General features: G+C 37.8%; 1 protein-coding gene across 7 annotated transcripts; it reads right to left on the bottom strand.

The window, feature by feature from the left end:
- Positions 1 to 11: 11 nt before the first annotated feature.
- Positions 12 to 21,542, bottom strand: rufy3 (RUN and FYVE domain containing 3). Of its 7 annotated transcripts, none has more exons than XM_044331573.1 (19): positions 20,975 to 21,542; positions 13,807 to 13,980; positions 13,360 to 13,477; positions 13,090 to 13,191; positions 12,846 to 12,969; positions 11,848 to 11,912; positions 10,511 to 10,576; positions 10,343 to 10,412; positions 10,133 to 10,225; positions 9,070 to 9,153; positions 8,817 to 8,984; positions 7,693 to 7,790; positions 6,400 to 6,519; positions 5,869 to 5,986; positions 5,436 to 5,521; positions 5,306 to 5,333; positions 5,010 to 5,087; positions 3,310 to 3,365; positions 1,742 to 1,829 (listed from the first exon to the last, which is right to left on the bottom strand). In XM_044331573.1, exons 1-18 carry the CDS (start codon positions 21,234 to 21,236, stop codon positions 3,354 to 3,356), a joined length of 1,866 nt encoding a protein of 621 aa, XP_044187508.1. In that variant the 5' UTR covers positions 21,237 to 21,542; the 3' UTR covers positions 1,742 to 1,829; positions 3,310 to 3,353. The 7 variants fall into 7 exon arrangements, with proteins under 7 accessions (XP_044187481.1, XP_044187490.1, XP_044187508.1 ...); XM_044331580.1 differs by lacking the exon at positions 1,742 to 1,829 and adding an exon at positions 2,983 to 3,115; XM_044331546.1 differs by lacking the exon at positions 3,310 to 3,365 and having other exon boundaries at positions 12 to 1,829.
- Positions 21,543 to 25,015: the final 3,473 nt, after the last annotated feature.

The following is a 25,015-nucleotide window of genomic DNA, read 5'->3' as shown; positions in this document are numbered from 1 at the left end:
TCGTACACTTGTAAAATTGAATAAAAGTTTATTGTTCATCTAAGAAGCGTTTCCATCTCACATGTTAATTAGCTTCTACAAAAAAAAAAAAAAAAAAAAAAAAACGACTAAAGGTTTAACTGGTTTTTAACGCAGCTTCTAATTCTTCATATAAATCTCAACAAAAACAAATAAAAACAGCTGTTATAAAGATATGCCTCATACACAGATATGCCCACTTCAAACCAGTCAAGACAGGGAGCCGTGCGTTTAAAAAAAAAAAAGTGCTGAAATATGTTAAAGGACACCCAGAAACGGAGTTAATGAGATAATGAGAAGAAAAGACTAGAATCTGAATATCTGAACGTTTGAAATGACTGCAGCACTGTTTAAAGCCCGACCCGACTGTAACGTACAGGATGAGAGGAATTTGTAAAAACGGGAGATGATTTCATGTTTTATAGCTTTTTTTTTTTTTTTTTTTTTTTTGGTTAATGCCAGTTAAGAATGAACTCAGAACAGCAACAGCAACAGTAAAGAAAATCTTCTATCCTGAATATTCAGCTTTGTAAAACTTTACGAAAAACAAAGACTTGAACAGCAGCCGATCGATCAAATATCAATAACACACGATAAGGTTTTGGTTGTCATAACAAGTTTTTTTTATAAATGTTGAGCTTCGACTGCGTCTCGCGGCCTTTATAAGCAGAGTTTATTAAGTTATGTGTAGTTGTCAGTCTGCAGGATAAAGGAAGACTGCGGGATGCGCTTGAAAGCTCAAGAAAAAGCTAATAAGTGAACCTTGAGTCGAGATTATTAAATATGTCTTTTCTTAAATGCTGTTACATACATATTTCTTAACTTATTAGACTGATTGAATTGATCATTTATGTATATTTATGATTCTTTTTAACAGTTTTATATCATGTAAGAGCCTTTTCTCTACATATTAACTTATTTTGAACATAAATATATTTGGTTTAAAAGTGTTATTTGTGTGTGATATTTGATTTTGTCAGTATCACCCTGAATCAGAAGCCACTTTGGAAAAAGTATGAAAATGAACGCTTCATCCGAGTGAAATGATGCAAAATTTCATTGATTTTTATTATGATAACTGTTGTTAACTGTTGTGTTATGATTAGAGTGAATTTGTGTTGCAAAATACTGAGTTGTCACCAAAAAAAAATCCAGTTTTTCCTTTTTTTTTTTTTTATGTTTAAAAACTGAGCTTAAAAATAATATCAGTTTAATCCAGAATCCACTCAGTGGACATCGTGGATGCGTCCATGAATGAGATGATTCAAGTTAGATGCCATTTTCAACTGTGTGAGTTCAGGTTTTCACTCCAAAAAAAAAAAAATAAAATAAATAAAAAAAAAAAACCACAGCAGCCGAATTTGACTATTTTAACACACTTTCAACCGGAAAAGGGAATTTAAAAATGGCTCCGACAGTATTTGATTGACATGAAAACCTGCACACACGCAGCTCCCTGTAGCACGTTTTTTTTTGTTTGGCCATCGCTGACTTTGAGGAAGTAAAAATTTTTTTCAGGACTCCATCAGACGTCTTGAGTCATGAAATGAAAAAAAAAAAAAAAAAAAGTGCATTTTTGCAGTGCCAGTTTTAGAAAAATCAATGCCTCCGGGTTTCCGTGCGTCTGGTCGTCAGCCGTTGTTGGCGGTAAAATGCGGCGAGTCGGTTCATGTCGGCGTTGAAGCGTATTGTTGGAGTAACAGAGAGTAGCAGGAAGTGCACACAGTCTCTGGCAGAATGGAGGAAGGTAACGGCAGCTCGTTGCACACGCAGCTCTCACAGAAAACGCCGGCGCAGTTCTTACACTGTTTCTAGAAAAAAAAAAAAAAGGAAAAAACAGGATTATAATATTTGACAAAAAATGGAAAAGAAATATATAAAAATGATAAAACTATAGGAAGTGAGTGTTTAAAATAAAAGATGCTGGCTGTGTCTTCAGCTAAGAAATGCTAAATCCTGATTTTTTTTAGTCAGATCGGATCTTTTTGTGTTGATGGTTCAGAAAAAATTAAACAGAAGCATCTCCATAAACATTTTAAACTCCCTCATCTGTCCTCCATGTTTTATTTTTACCGGGCTGTGAGGCGCCGACACTGAATGATGAAAAGCGCATGAACAGAGAACTGAAACGTTAAATAAATAAATAAATAAAAAATCTGATCTGACATCAGTTGGACAGCCAGAGATCAGATATGAATCAGATCGAGTATCACATGTGCCAGTGGTCCAGATCTCATACGACAAAAATCTGATTTGGTTTGTTCAAAAAAAAATTAGATCTAAGTCACTTGGAGGCAAAATATCAGATTTAGGCTTTTCCAGTTTGTAATGTGACCGCAGTCTAAGTCTTGACCTCTACGTGACCTTTCACTTTTTTACAAATTCAGGTAGGAAAAGTCGTCGCAGGAGCTCGATAGCCGATAAACTCAAGAAGCGTTCGATAAACCATCTGAGCTGCCTTTTATAATATTTGCTTGACTTTTTTTTTAAAAATATATAAATGACAACTTGATTTTTTCCTTCTAGGATTAAATTATGTGACATCTGTGCTGATCCAACTGAAGATTAAAAAAAAGAAGAAACCAAATTATTTCTTTAGAGTCATCACTGTTTTCTTGTTATTGTGTTTCCATATCTCCTCTTCAGACTGTGAGTGAAGCACAAATAAGATTAAACGTCAATATTTTTAAAACCCAACTGGACTGAAAACAGGCTTCGGGCTTCTAAAATCTTTAGAAATCAGTTTACTGTGAAGGTTTGGCAAAATGTCAAAGAGTCTGCAGCCGCGTTAGCGACTTAATGTTTTGTTTATCATGTTCACTGTCTCGGTTTAGCCTGTTAGCATGCTAATTAGCGCTTAACACAAAGTGCAGCTGAGGTCAGAAAATATTTAGCTGAGTCCCAAACTCAGACGACACATCACTTCTAGGCAAGTTTTGAATCTGTAGTGACTTCACAGTGGAAAAAATGACACATGAAGTTTATTTAAAACAGCTGCATAAAGACTAAAAAGCTCTTGATTTATGAGTGTGCTTATTCCTTCTCGATGCGCAAATTACACGGAAGAGATGCTAACAGCTGGATGATGGTGAAACAGCTGCAGGAAGAAATCAGAGAACAAAAAATAACTTGATTATTGAGTTGGTTTAACTGGACGTGACTCTCAAGTCATAGTTTGATTTTCTTTGCAATTCCTGCTCTTATAAAATGATGTTGTGGATTACTTGTGTACTAACTGCATTATATACAGTGTATAGGATGTAATGTATACAATAAGTGTGAAATTTAGACCTGATGATGGAGCAGGATGAAAATTCAGGGGATCATCAAAGTTATTACAGTTCATCCTGAGGGGAACATGAACATCTGTAAGCATTTTAAGACACTTCAGTCTGGATTAAAGTGGTGAACTGACTGACTGACAGACTTTAAAGCCCCTGGAAAGGCAAATCCATGATTGGTTATTAATTATGTAATTTGGGACCTAATGTGCATATAATAAACACCTAAAAAGTATGAGAACATAGCCTTTGACATCGTCTATGTAATTCTTTAGAAAGTCTCTCTCTTTTCCCTTGTTAGTGGGTTAAGGTTAGGTGGGGCTAAGCTAGGGTATTTATTACGTAATAAATACCTGCCCAATCATATTTAGGAGAAAGATGATTGACGTGGCTGTCTGGCTAAGCTGACTTCACAACACTTACTCTGGTCTCTCCCATGAGAAAACAATACACTGCACTTTTCTTTGCTTTGCTTTTAGCTAGATTGAGAACTGAAATGAGGCTGATATGGTTTGAAAGTTACTGTGTTAAGCTAACTAGCAGACTTGGGTACACTATCCAAATCTGTATTAATCACGGAGTGGATAAGTAGCTCAAAAGTGTAGCATAGCAATGCTAATGCTAACCGTTTCATGTAAGTGAATGAAAGATGCTAAAACACTTAGCTTCGTAGTCTGGAAGGTACAGTTCAATAAAAACAGATATGTGTGGTCTACTCTAGTCTGCTAGTTAGCTGATTAGTCAAGATAACTAGTAGACCACTGGGGTAATTGATAATAAGCTCAAAAGTTTTGAATAGAAAAGCTAATGCTAACCGTTTCATGTAAGTGAATGGAAGATGCTAAAACAATTAGCGCCATACTCCAGGAGGTATAAGTTAGTTAAACTAAAAACACAGTTTCAGGTGGTCTAACCTAGTTTGTTAGTTAGTGGATTATTCAAGCTCTCAACCAAGTAGGGTCTATTTGATAGATTTGGTAGTTAATAGCAAAACATTTAAGCTATGCTAACCATTTCATGTGTGTGAATGGAGAATGCTAAAACGATTAGCGTCATACTCCGGGAGGTATAGTTAAATAAAAACACAGATTTGGGTGGTCTAACCTGTTCTGCTAGTTAGTTGATTAGTCAAGCTTTCTAACCAAATAGGGTCCATTTGATAGATTTAGTAGTTTATTCCATATCAGCAAAACGTTTTAGTGAATAAATAGAAAATAAAGTGGTACTTGAGCTGAAAGTGAGCTGTCAATCAAATGTGATCTGGACACGCCCACACAGTCCTGAGAAATGGTTTGAGCAGCCAAATGAGCTGTTTTTGAGCTCAGTTTTCTAATAGTTATGAATGTTTATTTTCATTCAGATTTTTGTGGATGCTTAATGACACATGCAACTTTGATATCATATATGCATTTTTATGATTTAAAGCCACGTTTCCAGAGGCTTTAATCTCAACCTTCTCAAACCTAAACAAACATCTCTCTGTAGAATATGTTTTATGTATTAAAAATGTGAAAAATGTCCTCTAGTATTATCTCACCATGTGATGGTTTCATGCATGTGCCAGCATATTTACACTCAACTGTTTCCTATTTTCACCTGCAACACCACCGAACCACTATAAACTATTATAAACACCCTCCACTGATTCATACTGACGCTAAATATCTAATGAAAGATGATTCAGTTCCGATCAATCATCAATCCTCGTACCTTTGTCTTCAGGAGGGAGTCGTCCTGTTCACACATTGTACAGATGGTTGGTTGACTGATCTCCACGAATGACTCATCCTGGAGAAAATTAAAAGAAACATGGCATTAATGCTATAAATCTTTGGATATTTGTGCATGAGGACATACTTCAGTACTAGCTCCTGTTCATGACTACATCTTCACAGAACAATCTCGACTTTTTAATTGATCAGAACAAAGAAAATAATGGTTTTCTTTACAGGATTTCATCTGTAATAAAAAAGTGAACATTTGATTTAGAGCCTCTTAGACCTCACCTGCTCATCCTCGTGATGTGACAAGGACCTTAAAGGAAAAAAGAGGAGACATAAAAATATATATATATATAAATATTTGTCTCATAATATTTACCATATTTTAAAAGCTGCAGTTCTCTAAACTACTTACAAGCTGGAGCTCAGACTTGTTTTGTCGTCTGGTCCCGTGTGTAACTGATCAATCTCCCTTTTGACTGACGGGGATTCTGGGAGAAGCTGCGGGTAAAATGAACACATTTTGTCAAACTATACGAGTGTAACGAGACTTTAAAACTTATTTTTAAATCTGCATTAACTGATTTTTTTTTTTTGGCCACTTGGAGGCAGAAGAAACAAGTAGTGAACACAACACTGACATCATCACCTACTAAGTTGATATGTTAAACTTGTTAGCAATGAGCTGAAACTCGCTATAAAGCTCCGTAAAACCAAGAGGAGCTGCAGAGTCACTGATAATTCTCTGTAGGTTCATCACTACGAGCCACGACCAACACATCATACATTATTATAAAAATATCGGTGACAGCCCCTTTGATTGAGCACAATTATGATCACGAATTTACTTTTGGTATGTTCTCTGGGTGCTTTCTTTCCCTCCGAGGAGTACTGGACTGTCTGGCGTCGATGTGATGCTCACTTCTTCGCTCTCGCTCCTTCCTCAGCTCCACCTCCAGATTAGACCTGAAACAACAAACAAGCACAAACACCCATCTAGACTTCAAATATTCACAACACCGAGGTTTGGTTTCCCTTTTTTTATAGTATTAAAGTACATTATTATTTCAAAAAAGTAAATTATATTATGTCATCTAATATAAATAACCTAACCCCCCCCCCCCCCCCCCCCCCCCCCCCCACACACACACACGATTGCAGTCAACCAAGATTTTCTTTGGTTGACTACAGCCCTAATTACTCCTGATACATCAGGCTTTAGATACACAGACAAAACTTGTTAGTTGGATCAATCTTTTCATGGGATTTGTTGATAATAAAAAAAAAAACTATAGAATATCACCAGACTTATCCTTAAAAAAATGCACATTAAAAGCCTGACATTTAGCATCTCATTAACACTTCCCTCAGGATTTTACCTGTGTTTCCTCAGCTGCTCCACTTCCACCTGCAAGCTCTCGATTTTGTCTCCAAAATCCTGTTTGAAGAGCCGGTTGGCCTCTAAAGCCAGATCCCTCTCTTTCTCAGCCTGTTTGGATCTGGTTTGGGGGGGGAGGGGGGTGAGGAGGGGGAAGGGGAAGGGGGGGCGGTCACATAAACTTATGGTAAAATAAAAACTTAAAAATGTAAACAAACATGGTTAAAAAGAACTAAAAAGAAAACAACAAAAAAAAGACAAGTCTGACAAACTCAATGAGGACAACAGGGGAAAAAATTTAGCCAAAGAATTATGAAGCAGGCCGTTTTTGTTTATCGTTTTATTAGCCTAATGAATACTACAGTTTACACCAATGTTATGTTCACATACAATTCAAAATTAATGAATTAATTTTGCCCTTTTTCCATCCTTCGTTCGTCTTACTCCCGTCCTGTCCTTTCTACGCTTGAATGCGGATCACCAAATGACAAAAAACATAATCCTAAAACATCAGTTCAGACTCACGTACGGTCTCCGGTAGCGGTCGATTTCTTTGGGATTACAATTACAGCAACACCGCTACCTTCCCAGATATCCAGGATATATATGTGTCGGCACATTAAATCATCATCATCATCAGTCCATCAAGTCTTAAAACGTGTCCAAAGGGGGGGTTGGAATTTTTTTGAACACAACACGACTCGTCTTTATCTTTGCCAAGAAGCGTTAATGGGGGGTTATTTGAAGAAATGCTTTCTAAATAAAAGTATAACCCTGATGTGGCGAACAGATCTGTCAGAGAACACAAGGATTAAGGGGCTGCTAAAAGGGATCGATTCAGTCCACACTACTCGAAGCTGATGCCGGAGAGCCACTGCAGGAGGTTGTGGGAAAGATGGGTTTTTTTATTTTTTTTATTTTTCAACAACAGAGGAGCATCGTACAGAAAAAGATAACATACTACTTTGGTTATTTCTATATTAGGCAGGGTTGTATGTTTGTATTCGGATGTATGAAAGCGGGGCGGGAGGCAGGGAGGCTCCGCTACTGCTGCAGCTGGAGCAGCTTCCCCGCGGTTGAGTTCAGGTTTCTGGCCTGCTTCACCAGATGTTTCTCACTGATTGAGCGGTTAAAATAATTAGAAATGATGGGGGGAAAAAAAATAAATAAATAAAATGATAATGAAAGTGAAGAAGAAAAATGTGACAAACGGGACAACAAGAGATTTAACTGTAAGACTTTTGACACACGCACGCCGATCTGTGTGAAATCTGTGTGATCTCTCTGGGCTCACCTGCTCTCCAGCTGTTTTACAGTCCCTGACATCTGGTTTATCTTCTCCTCCAAGCGAGAGATGGCTTCGCTCTTCTGTTTGGAGCTGGACTCTGCGCTCTGAGGAAGACGAAGCACGTTGGTCAATAAACAGCTACGACAATAATTATGTCTCGCGAGAGAAAAAAAATGTTTGTTTTCACAGTTATTGACTGAGAATCTGAGTTTAGGACCAATATTTGTATATTCATAGATTCTGGACTTTTCAATGAGGGAAAAGGAGACAAGGAGGAGAGAAAAGGACACACGTTATTGTTCCGAGGAGAGTATTTTTAGATATCTTAGAACATGTCTGGAGGGGATCTTCAAAACATTTTCTGCAGCAGAGTTCACTTTCTGAGTTTTATTTCAGTTCAGGTTGTTTTCAGGCTTTAACTACAAAAGCTGGAACAGTGAAAACCTCAAAAATATGTTTATTAGTTATCTGTGTGAGTTATTTATGTCACTTTTGCCATCAGATGTGGCTGTAGATCAAGTTTTCATGATATCTTGACACTTCTAGCTCTTGAGAGATGATTTGAGGTATTTCAAACATGTTTTTGATTTAGATTAGATATATAATAAAATATTTTGGTGTCTATTAGGGCAAAAAAAAAAATCAGGAGTTTGAACATTAAGTTGTGATGTTATGAGAATAAAGTCATAATTTTACAAAAAAAATAATTATGAGAATTAAGCTGCAACATTTCAAATAATCAAAAGTCATATTATTATTAGTAAAACCCTTAAAATGACAGTTATCACTGGACCTTCTGCTTTAATGCAGAGCAAATATTTCCAATCTTAACAGAAAGATTGATAGTAATTTTAAATAACTGATCATTGCCGTGTTCACCATGTCTGTTCTTCTCAGTGTTTTCGTATAAATCACTGTTCATTTTGCCAATTTCAACAGATTTTGTAGAGTTTTTATCCTGTAAAAATCAACTTGGACACATTTTTACATTCAAACACAACTACTGTTAAACACCAAAATCAAAACTCCACAGATACTTTCAGACAACGGTCAAAACAACTAGTTGGCGTCCCGCGTGTTTCCTGGACGGATGAGGTCACGTTTAAAAGGATCAGAAACGGCAGCCTCACCTGTGACTTGTGGCCAAGCTGTTGGTTAATGGCACGGAGGTCTTCCAGCTGCTGTCTGAGCTCCACCAGAGCGTCCTGCTTCTCACAGATGTCTTTCTCCAGCATCTTCATGGACAGCTCCATCTCCTGCTTCATCCCGATCTGCACCTCCAGCTCCTTCTCCACGTCCTGCGCAGAGATCAGCTCCGCTTCAGACACAAACAACAACCGATTCCACGACGGTATGAAGATGTAAACAGAGCCTGAAACTCACCAGTCGAAGCAGAGTTTCCTCTTTGAGCTGCTTGCGTGTTTCGCCCAGAGCTTGACCGTCTGGTGCCGAGTCGCTTCTTAATGCCTGAAGAAAAGAATCACGTCCATTAAAAGAGTGAAAAACAAGAGTTTTATTTTTATTGAAAATGTATGTTATTCAAACACTAAACTTTAAAGCAAATCCTGTGTTGCCTTTGAGAATAGTAAGAAGATTAAGTCATTATCAGTCGATATGTTATCAGGTGAATCAAGGCTGGGAAATATGGCTGAAATAAACATTGTGATATTAAAATCTGTTCGACAAATGTGGGAAAAATTATAAATACACTTAATGTGATGAACTGTGTTAATTTGTCGCAGATTATATCAAAGAAAAACACGTCACATGTGTAAAACAAACACTTCATAACTCCTAAAAGTAAAATTAGCTTGAAGTCATGAATTTTAACAACAAAATTTTGCAAAATGACAACGCAAAACGGTGCTTATTTTCCTGATATGACTCCACTGAAAGTCAATTAACTTCCATATTGAATTATGGCCCGGCCCTACAGGGTTGTTGTTACCCACAACAAATCTTTTCTAGTTATGTGCTCAGAGACCCCGATGTGAAATGTTGCTGTTGTTTAGTTCACAAAATTTTAGTATAACTACTACTAATACTACTAAAAAGATAAATTCAAAAGCACAATGTCCTTAAAAAATATTTTGACTTCCGACTCATAAAAAAGTTTTGTTTTAACTTTAACAACTTAAAAAAAACAAACCATCACATCCATAAAAAACTATCCTGTTGACTGATGTTGAAAACATTTTTTTTTTCAGAATTTCTTCCATGTTTCACTGAGCTGGAAATATCTTAATTTACAGCTTTGGTGGGAGTCAGACTGAACTGTCGGATGATAAATAATATTTGAATAGATCTGGACCATGTCTCATAATTCAGGACTGTTTAAGAACGTCTTTAGGCCTCGCTGCAATAGCAAAGATTAGACGTGTTATGAGCAAGTCAACCTCATTATGTGATAAAAACGGTAAATTGATCGAGTTGACGATGTGTTCACCTTCCTACTGGAGTCCAGCTGATATGAGCTCTCCTCCTTTACTCTCTCCACGTCTTCTTGTAAAGTGATGATCCTGTTATTCGCCACTGCGAGCTGCGGAGATAAAAGTCAAACAAACAGTTCTGTCAACGAGAACGCCAGCAGCTGAGCCGAGAACCAGACAGTCCCGTCCTTTTTAGAGACGAGTAAAACCTGAGAGGTTGAACTCACCTCTTCTGTTAGCTTTGTGTTGGACTTTTCCAGAGCGTCCACCTTGGCCTGGAGGTTATTTACTGATGCACTATAAACAGACATAACGCTCACATTTAATCATCACGTTTAAACGAAGCTGCTGAGGAAAGCGGAGACGGTGAGGAAGAGTCGGTCGCTATGACGAACCTTAAATGTCTGTTCAGCTCCTCCACGTAATTCTTCTGATCGAGGATCGCCGTGATCTGACCGTCACTGAAGGAGAAAAAAAGAAAAATGAAACGAATGAAACAAGGTTAAAAGAGACAGCATTGCATTTAATAAAAACTGGTCTGAAAGAGTCAGTGCTGTAACAGTTAAGCCAATTAATGGATGAATGGATGGATTATAATTTCAATTAATTGTTTGTCATTGGTTGCAGCACATTAAGGAATGCTTTTCATAACAAGAGAAATGTTTAGACTCAGACTCAGAATGCAAATAAGTTCCCAAAACATATTATATAGCTAAGATCTTTAGCATCTTACTGAGCCAGGTTTCAAAAGTTAGTAGCTGAGCATCAACAAATCGTAAATGTTAGATTTACATTGACAGTAGATCCATATTTTAAATAAAAGGATGCAGTAAATGGTGTTGTTGCATCAATCCAGACAGATTTACAAAAGGAAATCTCAACTAATTATCTGTATTTAACGTCAAAATGATATGTTCACAATTTTTCAAATGTGTCTTAAAACAACAGTCTGGAGCCCAAACAAACATTAAAACAGGTTTTGTTTTCTGGAATCATTTGTCCTGTTCATACCGACCATTAGAAGATCTCCTCCAAACGCACTAAAATCCACAGTCTTTATTTTGATCAAAAATGTATTTAAATGTTCTAATCTACAGATAATTTGATGCTTCAGCCATCTGAGTTAGTCAAATAAAGTGGAAATCTTCCACAGTTAAAGTAAAACATTCCTTCTTTGTGTCTCCACAGACAGTGTTTCCCTGTTGAGCTGCGGTGGAAGAACAGTAACAAAAAGAGGGACTTTGGCACTAAAAAGGCTGTAACGTTCAAAGATATTGACTAATATTGACGGCTGAAGCCACATATTGACAATAAACTTTTAAATACACTTTTGCTTTGTGTTAGTTATCACTTTTTACTCTTTGAAACTAGTAGTTGTCTTTCTTTTATGTAACCCTTTGTTTATTTGTTCTCTTGTTTATAGATTAATATAAAAAATATATATTTAAATGGATTTTGTCCCCCATCCTTAACACTGTAAGTACATTATGAAGAGATCTCTTAATGGTCAGTATGAACAGGAGGAATAATTACAGCAAGAAAACCATGTATCAATGTTCATTTGGGCTCCTGACTGTTGTTTTAGGACAGTGAATCTATCCTTTAATCACTAATAACAGCTCATCTCCAGTAATAAGAGCTGCACCGACTGCATTACTGTAACTGTTACTGAGCAGTTTTGAGGAAGTGAAATGAAAGTCACTGTGGTTGAAGTTCAGGAAGCAGCACTCACCCCTCTGCGCTCTTACTACTGTGTCCGCCGTCTTTGAGGTACATGGAGAAATCGATCACCCCGACCTGCAGAGGTAATTTAATACCAAACAGAAAATCAATGACAACCGAAACCACAAGAGCAAAACTATCTGCTGTCTCGTCCTTGTTTGTACATACAGCACGGTGTTTAATCCCTCATCATGTGTAAAAAAAAAAAAAAAAAAAGTGTTTAAATGCACTCAGGTTATGTAAATATTTCAGCGGTCAGCCTCTGATAAACAAGCAGCTTGTTCTTGAACGGTTTCACTTGTTCTTCCTTGTTTAGAAACCTGCTGACAAACTGGCAGCCGGCCATTCCTCCCAGTCACTCTGAACTCATTCCCATGCGTGAAGCAGAGATTCCTAAATCACTTAGTTAAGGTTACCGACTGTCAGTAGAATTAAAACAGGGGCAACGACGAAGATAAAACCACTGCTGTTTGATTGTGTTAGAACTGGAAAGTAAAGCATTTTAATATCAGCCTGCTTTTGTAAAATGTCTCTTAAGTGTCGCACTTGAGATTTGGAGCATGTAAACAGATTCTCTTAAGATTACAGATATCCAGTAAATAAACTCTTAAATACCCTGAGAGAGGAAATATGAATAAAGGGGGATTTATTAGTGGCTGTGTTCAGTTTGAAAACATGTATCCTTTCTCTGTTTTCTTTCTTTTCCTGTCAACTGTGTGTGTATCTGTTGATCTGGGTGGTGAACTGCTGTATATAATTGCCCGTACAGAGATAAATAAAGTTCTACTGAATTGAATCGAATCTCCAAATGTCCCAAACTGTAAATTAAATACTTACAGTGCATAAATAAATACCTCCTACCCCATAACTTTAATTTCTTTTGGTGGAAAATGAAAAAGTTAAAACGAAAAAAGTAAAAACTTAACTGTCTGTTTCTCTCTTCCTTCCCGCAAACTAGGAGTCAAAAATGAGGCGCATCTGATTTAGTGAAAGTGAAAGCAGAATAACCTGTGAGTCCAAGTCTTCTCCCTTCATACACAGATTGGCATCGATGACATTCAGTCCGACGAGCAGCCCGGCGATGACGGCTCCTTCCTCCTCCATCATCAACGCGTTGGGCTCATAGAATTCACTACAGAGAAATAAAGGAGACGAGCGTTAGTCGCCGTTTAAGCGTTTCTGAACGTGAATCGTGTGCTAGAACGGTACTGAGATAACGATAAAAAAGTTTTATTTAACAGTATGAACACACCTGAGCAGGTCCTTTCTGTTGATGATGGTCTTCATGTAGTCAGAGAGCTTCTTCTGCATCAAAGCCAGTCGTAACCACGCGCGCCCTCTTCCTAGAGGAGTTCTGTTGGCAAACATGGGGAGGTTGGACTTAAAAATTAACACTGAAGCACAAAACTTAAACTTAAAATCTTAACTGAAGCGTGGCAACCTCGCAAAGCAACAAAGACTAAAGTTCAGATTGGAAGAAATCTTTCCTCCTTCTTTAGGGAACAGATATAAACAGACCTACCTGAGGCCAGGCAGGTCTTTTACACTGGCCGTGATCTCTCCTGCTTCAGGCGTCAGCTTCTCCACCAGCTCCAACGCCCCCCAGAAAGACTTGTTCTGGCCCAGGAAGCTCTTCTTGGCTGATGATTGAGAGACAGTGTTTTGTCATTTTATTTTGAAGGAATTTGGGTCACTTAGTCATCACACAGGACATAATACTAAGCGACGGAAACCAAACAGGAAGTAAATATAGTATACAGAAAAGACAAAAATAAATACACTAGCTTCAGAGAATATAGAAGGTTTTAGACCCTTTTTTGTGTATTTTGTAAGAAATATGACTGAGCAATGGTTTGTTTTTTCGCTCACAATCTGAAATTCCCACATTCAAACCTTGCAGACTTGTAAGAGCCAGTAAAGAAGTAGTTTTGAAAGCATGGTGTGAAGATGTGAAGTGTACTATTCATACTTTTCAAGCCGTGTTTCAGACAGTGCTCCATCACGACAAAGAACTGCTGGAGCGGTGCATAGTCAGAGTCGAGGGTGCGTCCGAGGTTGAGCGCGGACTCGATCAGGCCTTTGATGCTCAGTTTGGCCATGTTCATCAGGTTAAGCCTTTCGATTGTGATGGGATCCTTGGGATCTAGAAAGAAAGAGAGAGAGAGAGAGAGACAGCAGGGATGACTCATGAGTTATCGGGGAACAAAATCTGTTTTAGTCAGTTCTGTGTTACTAAAATATCTGCTGTTGTTCCAGGAAGTGAAATGAATAGTCTTGATAACACGAGACATGATGATGCAAAGCTTAAAACATTTGTTAAACCGGTGTCTACGAGGACAACAGAAATCACCAACAAGATATACATTTCATCATTACAATCTGTAAATATGAAACATACTGTAAAACTGACTTCAGGAGCCAACATAGCGACACCTTTCATACATTTTTAATGTAGATCTACAACAACAGATGGCTTTGATGGTTCAACTAGGAAAATATGCCAAACCTAATAAAGTTAGCCCTTTATTCTTGGTATGATGCATTTACATGTCGATGTCTAATCCATTATTTATGTCAGAGGACAACAGACACTGAGAGGCTTTTAGTAGAGAAGCTGTTCAGGGTTAAGTCATCCTACAGCATTTGTTTACATTATTAATACATTTGGTCTCTAGTTTACGTTAACATGGACTTCCGTTATTGAGCAAATATAGAGAAATCCAAAATAAAATAATAATAAAAAAAAAAGATGAATAACACACATTTGGTTGTTATTTCTAAAATTGTGTAAATCTGTGCTGATTGTTGGGCCTCATGCAAGAAGCACTCGTACAAACAGATTTGTTCTTAAAATGCATAGGAGTGATATAAGAACATTTGGGGCTTTTGTCAATTTTCTCTTAAGTACGAACAAAAGTTACGATTGGTCCAGACCTGTCGTATGAGTCATGACTACATCATCTCTGTCTTTCTTCACTGGAGAGAAACTGTTTGATTTAGGATTATAACGTCCTAATCTGAACTAATTTTGAGTTTAAATATGATACAAAAATTAACAAAAAATGTAATATATAAGTAAAACAAACTCAATGCAACATTTCTATTCTGTTACTATATTTTCATCATCACAGCTGCCGATTTATTTAAAAGGTTTTTTTTAGATTTATTGGCATATTTTGGCGCAGCTGAGTCTCTGTGTCCAGCATCATGTTGTGTTGCAGCTGACAGAGTAACGTCACCTGCTGTCAGCTGTAATATTCTCTCCTCTAATATCTCTGCCACTGTCACATGACCGCTTCTCATCACGGAGCGCTTTGCTTTACAAAGCAAGATGTTTTTTAGCATCTAACTTCGCATCAAAGCATTCCTTCTTTACTCCTGTCACAGTGTAGAGCTGCTCTGATGACATGTTAGCTTGAGTCATATTTTCTAATTGTTTCTAATGTCACTCCTAAATCTGTTATGTGTTTGTCTTCTGGTTTCTGAAAGCAGCACTTCAAACTGTGCTGTGTTTTTACTCTTTGTTAACACAAATGTGCACAAATGTCTTGAACAGGTGACAATCATCAGGCTGAAACGAGTAATTTATGACAAGTTCAGGCGGTTAAGAGAGTTTGTTGAATCCCACGTAAGACTTTCTTATTTTCCTCTTATTGATGATTTGTACAAGAACGAATATAAGAGAAAAATAAGAAAACATTCATGCATGAGATCCATTGTTTCTAATATCTGATTTTAAAAGCTGTAATTACATTAAGTGCAACACACACCTAAACAATGAATTACTAGTTTGTTATTTAAAAAACAATATGCAACAACATGACGTCATCACTTCTGATTCAAACCAAATCACTTCAGAAACAAACAGTCTGTCTGCATCTAGTAAATCAATTACGTGCAGAAATAATAATGTGTCGAGTGCTACAGAAGCTTAGGAAAATGAATTTGCAAATTTACAAAAACAACAAACATATCAGACATGATTTAACAGTCAATAAAGGACATAATGAGTCAGTCTGTTCTACATGATTTCTGTAAATCTTTGTGATGACTGAAGGAAATGAATCTTCTTCTTTAGATATTTTTAAAACCTTTAAAAGAATCCACCTGCTACAGGAAAGAAAATGACAAGAAACAAAACGTTTGAAAATGTAAATGAAGAAAAGATAAATGTTGGCCGAAAAGACATGAAATTCTTGATTATCAGACATTCAAACCTGAGCACCTCTAACAATAAACACGAGTCAGCTGACATACAACACACAGACGCTGGTAGCAAGCGATTTAGTTACAGTATCTTGACAAAACAAATGTTTCTGTCTGTTAGTGGCCCCCTTTTTTAATGCCATTACGGTAGACTGTTGACCTTCTTAAGCGCTACAGGCTGAAGTGCTGCAGTGTTGAATTTGCCAACTGGCTGTAAAAAAAAAAAAAAAAAAAGTCTGAACATAAGTCTGGCTCAGGAAAACTGTGGACCTGCCAATCTGCCTCCTCTGTGCAGGATGTAAGAGAAGGCGTGGCGAGAGATGAGGAAGAAGCTCAACAACATGCAAACCTACATCCTAGATTTCATAAGATTAAGGAAAACAGATACCAAATATGATTTATTGAGTGCTTGTTGCCAGCTTGATTTACTGATATCTCATAAACTCAATCTAATAAAATCCTCCCAGCCTGTACTTCCTTGTTGTTTTCTTGCCCGGCCCTGCCTTATTTACACGCAGCGTCATCCTGCTGTGTAACTCTCAGTGACATCAAAACCGTCTCCCCCTTAAATCCATCATGACACAGCATTACCACAGTTCACTAGGTGAAACGTGTAGCGTCTGGGGACCCCTTGTGTATCACCACGCCCTGACAGAGATCGCACCGTGCCCTAAACCTCCTCCCTCCCGAACGATGAGCTAATCCGTCACATTACCTTCATGGGCCGGCTCGGGGTCCGGGGTGAGGGAGATATCATTGAGCTCGCGGAGGCAGAGCCACTCGCCGTCGACCGACACGCGAAAGTTGCAGAGATAAATCGTCTCCCGGGCGGCCTGGGTGATCTTGTCGGTGGTGGGAGTCGGGGTTTCGCTCTGAGGCGTCAGATCAGACATGATGACTCAGCTGATGCGAGGCAAAACCAACACCGCCGAGAGGGGAAAAAGGCGCAGTAGCTTTTGTTCCAGACGCCAGTGACGGCCCCAAAAATAACAGGTCAGAGGGGGGAAAAAAGAAAGGATGAAAAGAGCGTCCGACAAATAAAAAAAAAAAAAAAAAGAGAGGAAAAAAGGCCAAGACGAGAAAGGGCCCACAGCAGCTTTCCAGCAGGTGCTGCTTCTCTTCCTCTTTATGCCTGCACCCTCCTCTCCCTCTTTGCTACAACTGAGTAAAAAAAAATACTCTTCTGTCTTGAGAAAGCCCTGCGCTCTCCTCCTCCAACCACCTCCTCCCTCTTCAGCCTCTTGTTATCCCTTTTGTGCAGGCTGGGGGGGGGGGGCGGAGGTTTAAAATGCAAGAGAGCACCGTGCTGAAAATCACTACCCTCCTCCGGTCTGCTTAGCACTGGTTCGCTCTGATTGGACTGCCTGTGCACCGCAGTGAATGCACTGGGTGGGTGTTGACCAAGATGGCTGACAGTAGTGTTGGGTACAGCAACACATCATCACGTGAGCAGATGGTGCATGCGTAAAAAAAAAAAAAGGGGGGGGGGGAGGGAGGAGGTGGGGGTTGGAGGGGGGGGGGGGGGGGGGGGGGGGGGGGGGGGGGGTCCCTAGAGTATCCATCCAATGCTAATGATGCAGCAGAAGACTCATCTGTCTCTCAAGCATCATCAGCAGCAGCGTCCCCTGACCTGAAACAGAGGTCTGGTGTTTAACAGTTACTGAGCTGGCTGCAGGAGCACAGCATAACAGCAACAGCAGTGAGCAACACCGCTAATAAGGCCAAAAGGTCCTGGATGTAAACGCTTGTTGTGTTGTTTTAATTTCAATTTAGGAAAAGTGTAACATCTCATAAAAAAAAAAAAAAGAAGACAAACACTCATCTGTAGATAAACGATCTACAGGCCTGCTGCCCGCTGACACACATTAAAAACCACATAACTTTATATTAATTAGGAGATGATGTTTAGGGGATGATGTCTGGTGGTATCGGAAGACAAGGAAAAAAAAATTGTTGTGTGGGTAACCATAGCAACCAGCAGAGGTAGTCAGTGTTCATTTCACTCAGTTACGACAGACAGATTAGTTCAATTAATCATTTCACTGCACAGAAGCATTAATAACCAAGAAATGTCAATATTTAAGCTTAATCATGTTATTAATAAAAAAAGGTTTTAGGGCTGTTGACAAAGCCATAGCAACCACTGAGGATACACGAGTCATGTTGTCATTTTTTTTTTTTTTTTTTGTCTCAACGTATTTAAATGTAAGTTTTTCTTTTTCCCGGCAAAAATGGTCAACTTTCAAAACAGTAAGAGGGATTTAGGATGTTTTCACCCGAATTATATTCCTGGCAGTGTGAAAAGCCTTTGAAAAAGTATTTTTAGATCATGATATAGTTATAAAATGAAATCAGAAAAGTATAGTAAAGGGAGGGATTTAGACTAATGATCTCAGTATTTATAAATCCTTGCTACAGAACTGGCTGCACATATTAGAAAAAAAAGTCAAATTGTTTCTTCAGTGTTGTATTATTGTGATGCCAGATATGTGAGCCTAACTGATAAATTGGTGTTTATGTGGTTACTTAAAAATATACAAATAAACATAAGCCAATTTACTGTAGAGCTGCAAAGATTACTCGATTAATCAATTAGTCGATCGACAGAAAATTAATCAGCAACTATTTTGATAATCACATTATTCGTTTTAGTCATTTTTTAAGGAAAAATGCCGAAAAATGCTGTTTTCAACCTCTCAAATGTGACGAATGAATGCTTTTCTTTGTCATACATGATAGTAAACTGAATATTTTTGTGTTTTGAACCGTTGGTCTGACAAAACAGGACATTTGAAGCTCATGTCACCTTTGACTCTGAGAAACTGTAACAATCACATTTCACTATTTCTGACATTTCATAGACGACTTATCGATTAATAAAGAAAATAATCTGCAGATTACTGGATAATGGTAATAATCGTTAGTTGCAGCCCTAATTTATTGGTAGCATATTTTTTTAAATGATATTGAAATATCAATATCAGCATAAAAGTCCAGTATCACTACCTGTAAAAAAGATAAATGAATAAGAAAACAATAAAGGACAATTTATACAAAAACAACCATTAATCTATCGAGAGGGTTCTACATCCCAGACAATATGTGGTTTCATATCACACTATAATGGATAGCCTTTAATGTCTTGATGTAATTCTGAAAGTGTAACAGGGTTCATATATTGTTACTGTCCTTACACATTAAAAGGACAGGTTCACAATTTTTTAAGTCTGTCCTATAACAACAGTCAGGTGTCCATATGAATTTTCCTCGCTGATTACAGCGAGGAAAAACCTGTTCATACTGGATATTAAAAGATCCCCTTCAAATGTGCTTTCAATGTCAGTGATGGAGGCCAAAATCCACAGTGTGTCCACACAGTCATTTAAAATGCATTTAAAAGTTTATCTGAAGCTTATGTGAGGCTTCAGCAGTCTGAGTTAGTCATATCCAGTGGATATCTGACACATTTACAGTCTTTTTAGCATCAAATTCCCTCTTTGTGTTTCCTCAGACAGTGTTTCCCTGTTGAGCTGCAGTGGAAATATAGTAACAAAAAGAGGAACCCTGGCACTAAAAGGACTGTAACGTTGAAAGATATCTACTTGATTTGACTCATTAGGACGGCTGAAGCTTCATATCAGCTTCAGATAAATTTTTAAATACATTTTTGCACAGAGGGAGGACTGTGGATTTTGTCCCCCATCACTTACATTGTAAATGCATTTTGAAGGGATCTTCTAATAGTCAGTATGAACAGGAGGAATGATTACAGCAAGAAAAACCTATTTCAGTCTTCATTTGGGCACCAGGCTGTTGTTTTAAGACAGACTTGATAAAATTGTGAACCATCCTTTAACGTGTAGTTACTTCACTTTTACCTCTACATCTCTTAATCTCTACATCCTCTTATGAGCAACATAATGAACATGTGAAAGCAACCTTCAGAGTTTCTATGAAGTGGGAACTTTGGGTTTTTATTTAGGTATTTAGTTAGAGCAGTGGGTAACTCCGGTACTTATAACTGGCCATATTTAGTTGGTTGGTTAATGTGAAATGTTCAGTGGTGGAAGAAGTATTCAGATCCATAAAGTGAAAGAACCAATGCAGCAAAGTAAAAGTACTGCATGAAAAATTCAACTGAAGTAAAAAGTACAAAAGTATCATAAGTAAAATGTAGTTAAAGTACAAAAGGTGTATTGTGTATAATGTAGTGGAATCTAGCGGAACAGACTTGGTAGAAAAGGAATATGATATGTTTTAATCACAGTAAAATCCCATGAAAATAAGAATCGTGTTTTCGTAACCTTAAAATGAGCCCTTTATCTACATAAAGAGTATTGTGTCAAATCTTCATCTAAAAAGTAACTATAGCTGTCATATAAATGTAGTGGTGTAGAAAGTACATTTCCCTCTGAAATGTAGTGAAGTGGAAGTACAAAGTCATCAAATGGAAACACTCAAGTAAAGTACAAGTACCTCAAAATCGTACTCAAGTACCTTCACAGTACAGTACTTGAGTAAATGTACTTAATCAGGTCTGTCAAAACAACACAGGCTACTGCTGGATACGTTTCTAAACCACACATCTTGTTGACATTAGCTTGTGTTACCTGAAGGTTACTTGCTTCAAATGACTAACGCTAATGTTAGACTGCTCTTTTGCGATTTTTGCAAAGAGATATGAGTATGAGAAGCAACTGCCGAAAGGTTAAGCGTTATTTATTACCTGACATTAGCCAGTTCAGTTAGCAGTTGGTGGTACCTCAGTCACAAGGTAGGAAGTTGTTTGTCCGTGACAGTTAAAAGTTAGCTAACTAAACTAACAAGCTAGCAACGCTAACTGAAGCTACAGCAGGTAATCTATATAAACTGGGTAATTAGGGGGAATAACGTTTGCTAGTTGGGTGGTTAACTAGTACGTTAGCACTTACTTCTGCGCTTTGAATCGATTCTTTCAATCTGGAAGTCATACCGTCGAAGCGGAGTGGGCGACAGTGACCCAGCCGTCCCAAACCTCAAGTTTGAGGAGTTTAAAGCCTCCTTGAAGTATATAACCGAGGTAGGAGAGAGAGTCTCATCCGGACTGTCAACGTGTCCGTTTTCATCTGATGAATTCTGTCTCTCAGAACTTTCTGAAACCTCTGAAGATGACTGCAGGAGCAGCTCTCCAGGCGGTGTGTCCCGCTCCGCCATCCTCCCTCCGACCAGATTCACTTCATGTGACCAACGGCTGTCAGCGCTCAGCTAGGCTACGTGGGGTTAGCTGCTGGAGACATGCATAACCGTGGTTAGCAAAAACAATCGACACAGGTCAGTCAGTTTACTCCAAAATATCTCCAGTAATCACTCCGCCTTTCGTCCTGTCCTCCACAACCCTCCCGTGACCCGGAAATCTTAAAGCATTAGTATTTTGGTCAAATCTGTTGCTAATTTCGCGAGAGTTTGCGCGCTGTGTCAGCGGTCCAGCAATCCATTTACACTGCCAGAGACAATACAAATAGAGGGAGATGTGTTACTAGCGGCGGGTTCATGACCAGAACGGGACCAATTGTGCTCCCATGATGCATTACGGTTTTCTGTGACGCTCTAGTTTACAAGTAGTCTTGTGCCTCTCCTCTCTCTAAGGCTCTTTGATGAACTATTTATATCTTTCTGGGTTTTCAGGACATTTTTAGCATTTAGAAATAGCGACAACGATGAAATTATTTGGTAGACAACACATGACTATAGCTAACATTATGGAAAAATGGCAGCTAGGCTACTTGTTACAAATAACCACACAGTGTCCAAAATTAAATTATATGTAACCTTTTCTTTACTGTAACAACAACAAACACTACAATGGTTTCCAAGGCAATCTATGGACAAGAATATTAAATAAAGATATCCAATAAAGTGAGCAAAATTTTATGTTTAACAAGATTCAATGTACTGTTTCGAAAAACAAAACCTGAGAATAATGGCCCCAAATGAAGGGACCTGGATTATTAATGATAACCTTGCTTACACTAACTTGTTCATTTTTAAAAATCTAAATGTAATAAACATTTACTGTGACAACAAATAACAACAAATAGCCATGAATTCTGAGACAGAAATCATACACTACATCCTTTAAAGGTCAAGAATATAACATAAATAAAGCAAAAAGCCTAATTTTAGTGTTTTGTAAGCTTTCTTTGAGTACAAAATAGATTTGTTGCTTTGAATTGTTTCATAAGACTAAGAATGATGACCAGCTGGAGTCCGTTGATTTGTGAATGTGCTTTTAGTAGCTAGCAATACGATCAGATTAATTTGGATATAGTACTTATTGGCCAAAAAGAGTAATTACAGTACATTTTCATAGGAAAAGGACTAATACATGACACAGCCTAAATATTCAGGGCACAATTCACAAAAAAATAGTCTGTAATTTTTTTTTCGTTTTATTTTTTGCAGAAAACTAAGACATAATTAACTTATAAAAATGTTGTTAGTTGTTAATGAGCAGAAGAGATGTATGACAGGTCAATAAGGTTGGAATGATGACGTTTTGACCGGAATAAATTATGTTTAGACATCAAGGATCTAGCAAATGTATTAAAACATGTATCAGTACAAGGTTTAATCAGGTTTAGTTCAAAGTATTCAGTAATTTATTTATTTTTATTTTAAGTATGGGCCTATAAAACAAACCTATTGGCCACATAAGGGGATTCATCTGCTACACATGTAATGCCCAAAATGGACAGTAGGGGGAGATGCAGGACTGATGATAAGAAGTCATCTGACAGAAGACAGTTTTAAAGGCTGGAAAATATATAAGTGCTTTCTTTCTTTTTCTGGAGACATTAGTTTCCCATTCAAAGAAAGTACTATTGGGCTAAATTGACCACTACAAGACACAAACTACATTACATTGTTCAATCTTTTCAGGGCAATAACATGAAGGTACATATTTCCTTCAGGGGGAAGACCACACGTGAGGGGACACACCAGCCGGTCAACTCTGTGTTTTTCTCTTTTGTGATAGATTAACAGTTACATGAAAACTACTGACTCGGTTAGTCGGTCCACAGATTTTGAGGAATGGTGACAGTTTAGAGCTTGAACCTGTACTTCAATGTACCTCAAAAACCCCATTCTAGTAACACATGACGCCACCTTGAGGGTAATTTCAGATACAACAAATTAGATCTATCTTTAAAATATATATTTGTATTTTCTACATTTTGCGTTGCAAAGTATGATGACTGACGGAGTATATATATACTACTCACCAGCTCAAATACAACATATTACATCATACTGTACAGTATAACCTGGCAAACTATTAAACCAATTAGCTATTAGTTACTGTGTTATTCTAATAGACAGTTCATGCAAAATACACAGCTGTATTTTATAATAAATTAAACACAAACATAACTGAGCAACATTTATGAGCAGGAATTTACATAAATATGTATTAAAAATTATTATTCCTGAAATACAGTACTGTGCAAAAGTTTTAGCCACTAAAAGTCAAGTTCGGATGCTTTCAAAAATCCCATGAGTAGTTTTTATACATCAAATAACGTCATACAAAGTTCAGTAAACAGAAGTACTTGGCAGGTCGGTTGTTCCTGCATCTTGGAGAAGTTGCCACAGTTCTTCTGTGGATTTAGGCGTCTCAGCTGCTTCTGTCTCTTCATGTAATCCCAGACTGACTCCATGATATGGAGATCAGGACTCTGTGGGGGCGATACCATCTGTTGCAGGACTCTATGTTCTACTTGTCTATAAGATAGTTCTTTATGACTCTGGTTGTATGTTTGGGGCTGTTGTCATGCTGAAGAATAAATGTGGGACGCCTCTCTAATGTTATTGCATTATGGATACGAATCTAAACATCTAAAGTGCCTAAAACTTTTGTACAGTACTGTATGTGGCTTGACAACAAGCTTCTCCTGTGTTTTGTGTAGTATAGTCAGTTCAAGTTGGGCCCAACTGGGCATTAGGTCTGACTGTATATACAGTCTATGCTCACTAAAGTTCAGAGGTTGCTTTTCTGTTTCCCCTCACAGAGCTCTGCTACATAGCTTACACTGAAACCTCACAGCTGTATGAGGTATGAGAACATCTGGCTACAAACTAAAGCATCAAGGCCATTTCTCATTACGCTATCAACAAATGCTATAAACAATGTGCATTTAAACCTATTCAGGACAATATCATATTCATGACATGGTTATAATTACCCATTAAAAGCCACCAAGTCATTATAAGATCTGACCCCAAAAAACTGTTGCGTTTTCAGTTTTCCTTTCACATTCCCGGTTTTCCTCTCATTGCACAGTAATCCAGCACTTGTCTTGTCATATTTGTTTATGTCCTCAGCTCGTGATGAATCCATCTGCTTTCCCGGCCTCCCGTTTGGTTTTATTCCAGGGTTCAAGCATTACTTATTTGTATCACCATATCTCTGTAGTGTTATTTGAAAAGTTGTTTTCTTGCTGTATAACTTTGCTTTACTGATTTCAGATTGAGTCATATGTTTTATAGCCACCTAGACGAGCTGGTATCAGAGTACACTTTGTCTAGAGATGCAGGTGATCAACATGTCTGGAAGAAGACAGAAAAGCAATCAGCAAGCTCCAACCATTACTTCAGATTGAACAACTTTATGAATTTGCCTTGCGAAACCCGCATTGTATGTAATTCCTTTGGGTGACGCATTTGCCCTTGTATGATTTAGCAATAGCCTCCAAAGTCCAACGACACCAAATAAGGCTTGAAGACAACTAGAGAAGATAATTACTGATTTGATCAGAGATAACGTGATGCCCTGTGAAAGTATTTAACTATTCTGTGTCATTCAAGTATTTTTAATCCAAACATTTTATGGAACAAATATTAATGACGGTTAAACACAAGAATAAACCTCCACTTGACTTTGTATTGGTTATTCGAATGACTGAAAGGTAATTATCATTGTGGTTGATGAGAAG

The sequence above is a fragment of the Thunnus albacares genome, chromosome 2 (genome assembly GCF_914725855.1).
Source record: "Thunnus albacares chromosome 2, fThuAlb1.1, whole genome shotgun sequence".
In the NCBI taxonomy this organism is placed as follows: domain Eukaryota; kingdom Metazoa; phylum Chordata; class Actinopteri; order Scombriformes; family Scombridae; genus Thunnus; species Thunnus albacares.
Note: the sequence above shows the minus strand (reverse complement) of the source record. Positions and strands in the feature narration are given on the sequence as shown.

Bases quoted from the DNA above. Each gene is read 5' to 3' on its own strand.
- rufy3 (XM_044331546.1), bottom strand. From the start codon at position 21,236: ATGGCGGAGCGGGACACACCGCCTGGAGAGCTGCTCCTGCAGTCATCT. The intron at 13,478-13,806 runs GTATGAATAGTA...CTCAATCATCAG, and splicing joins TCTGAAACACGGCTTGAAAA to CCAAGAAGAGCTTCCTGGGC. The intron at 10,226-10,342 runs GTGAGTTCAACC...TTATCTCCGCAG, and splicing joins ACACAAAGCTAACAGAAGAG to CTCGCAGTGGCGAATAACAG.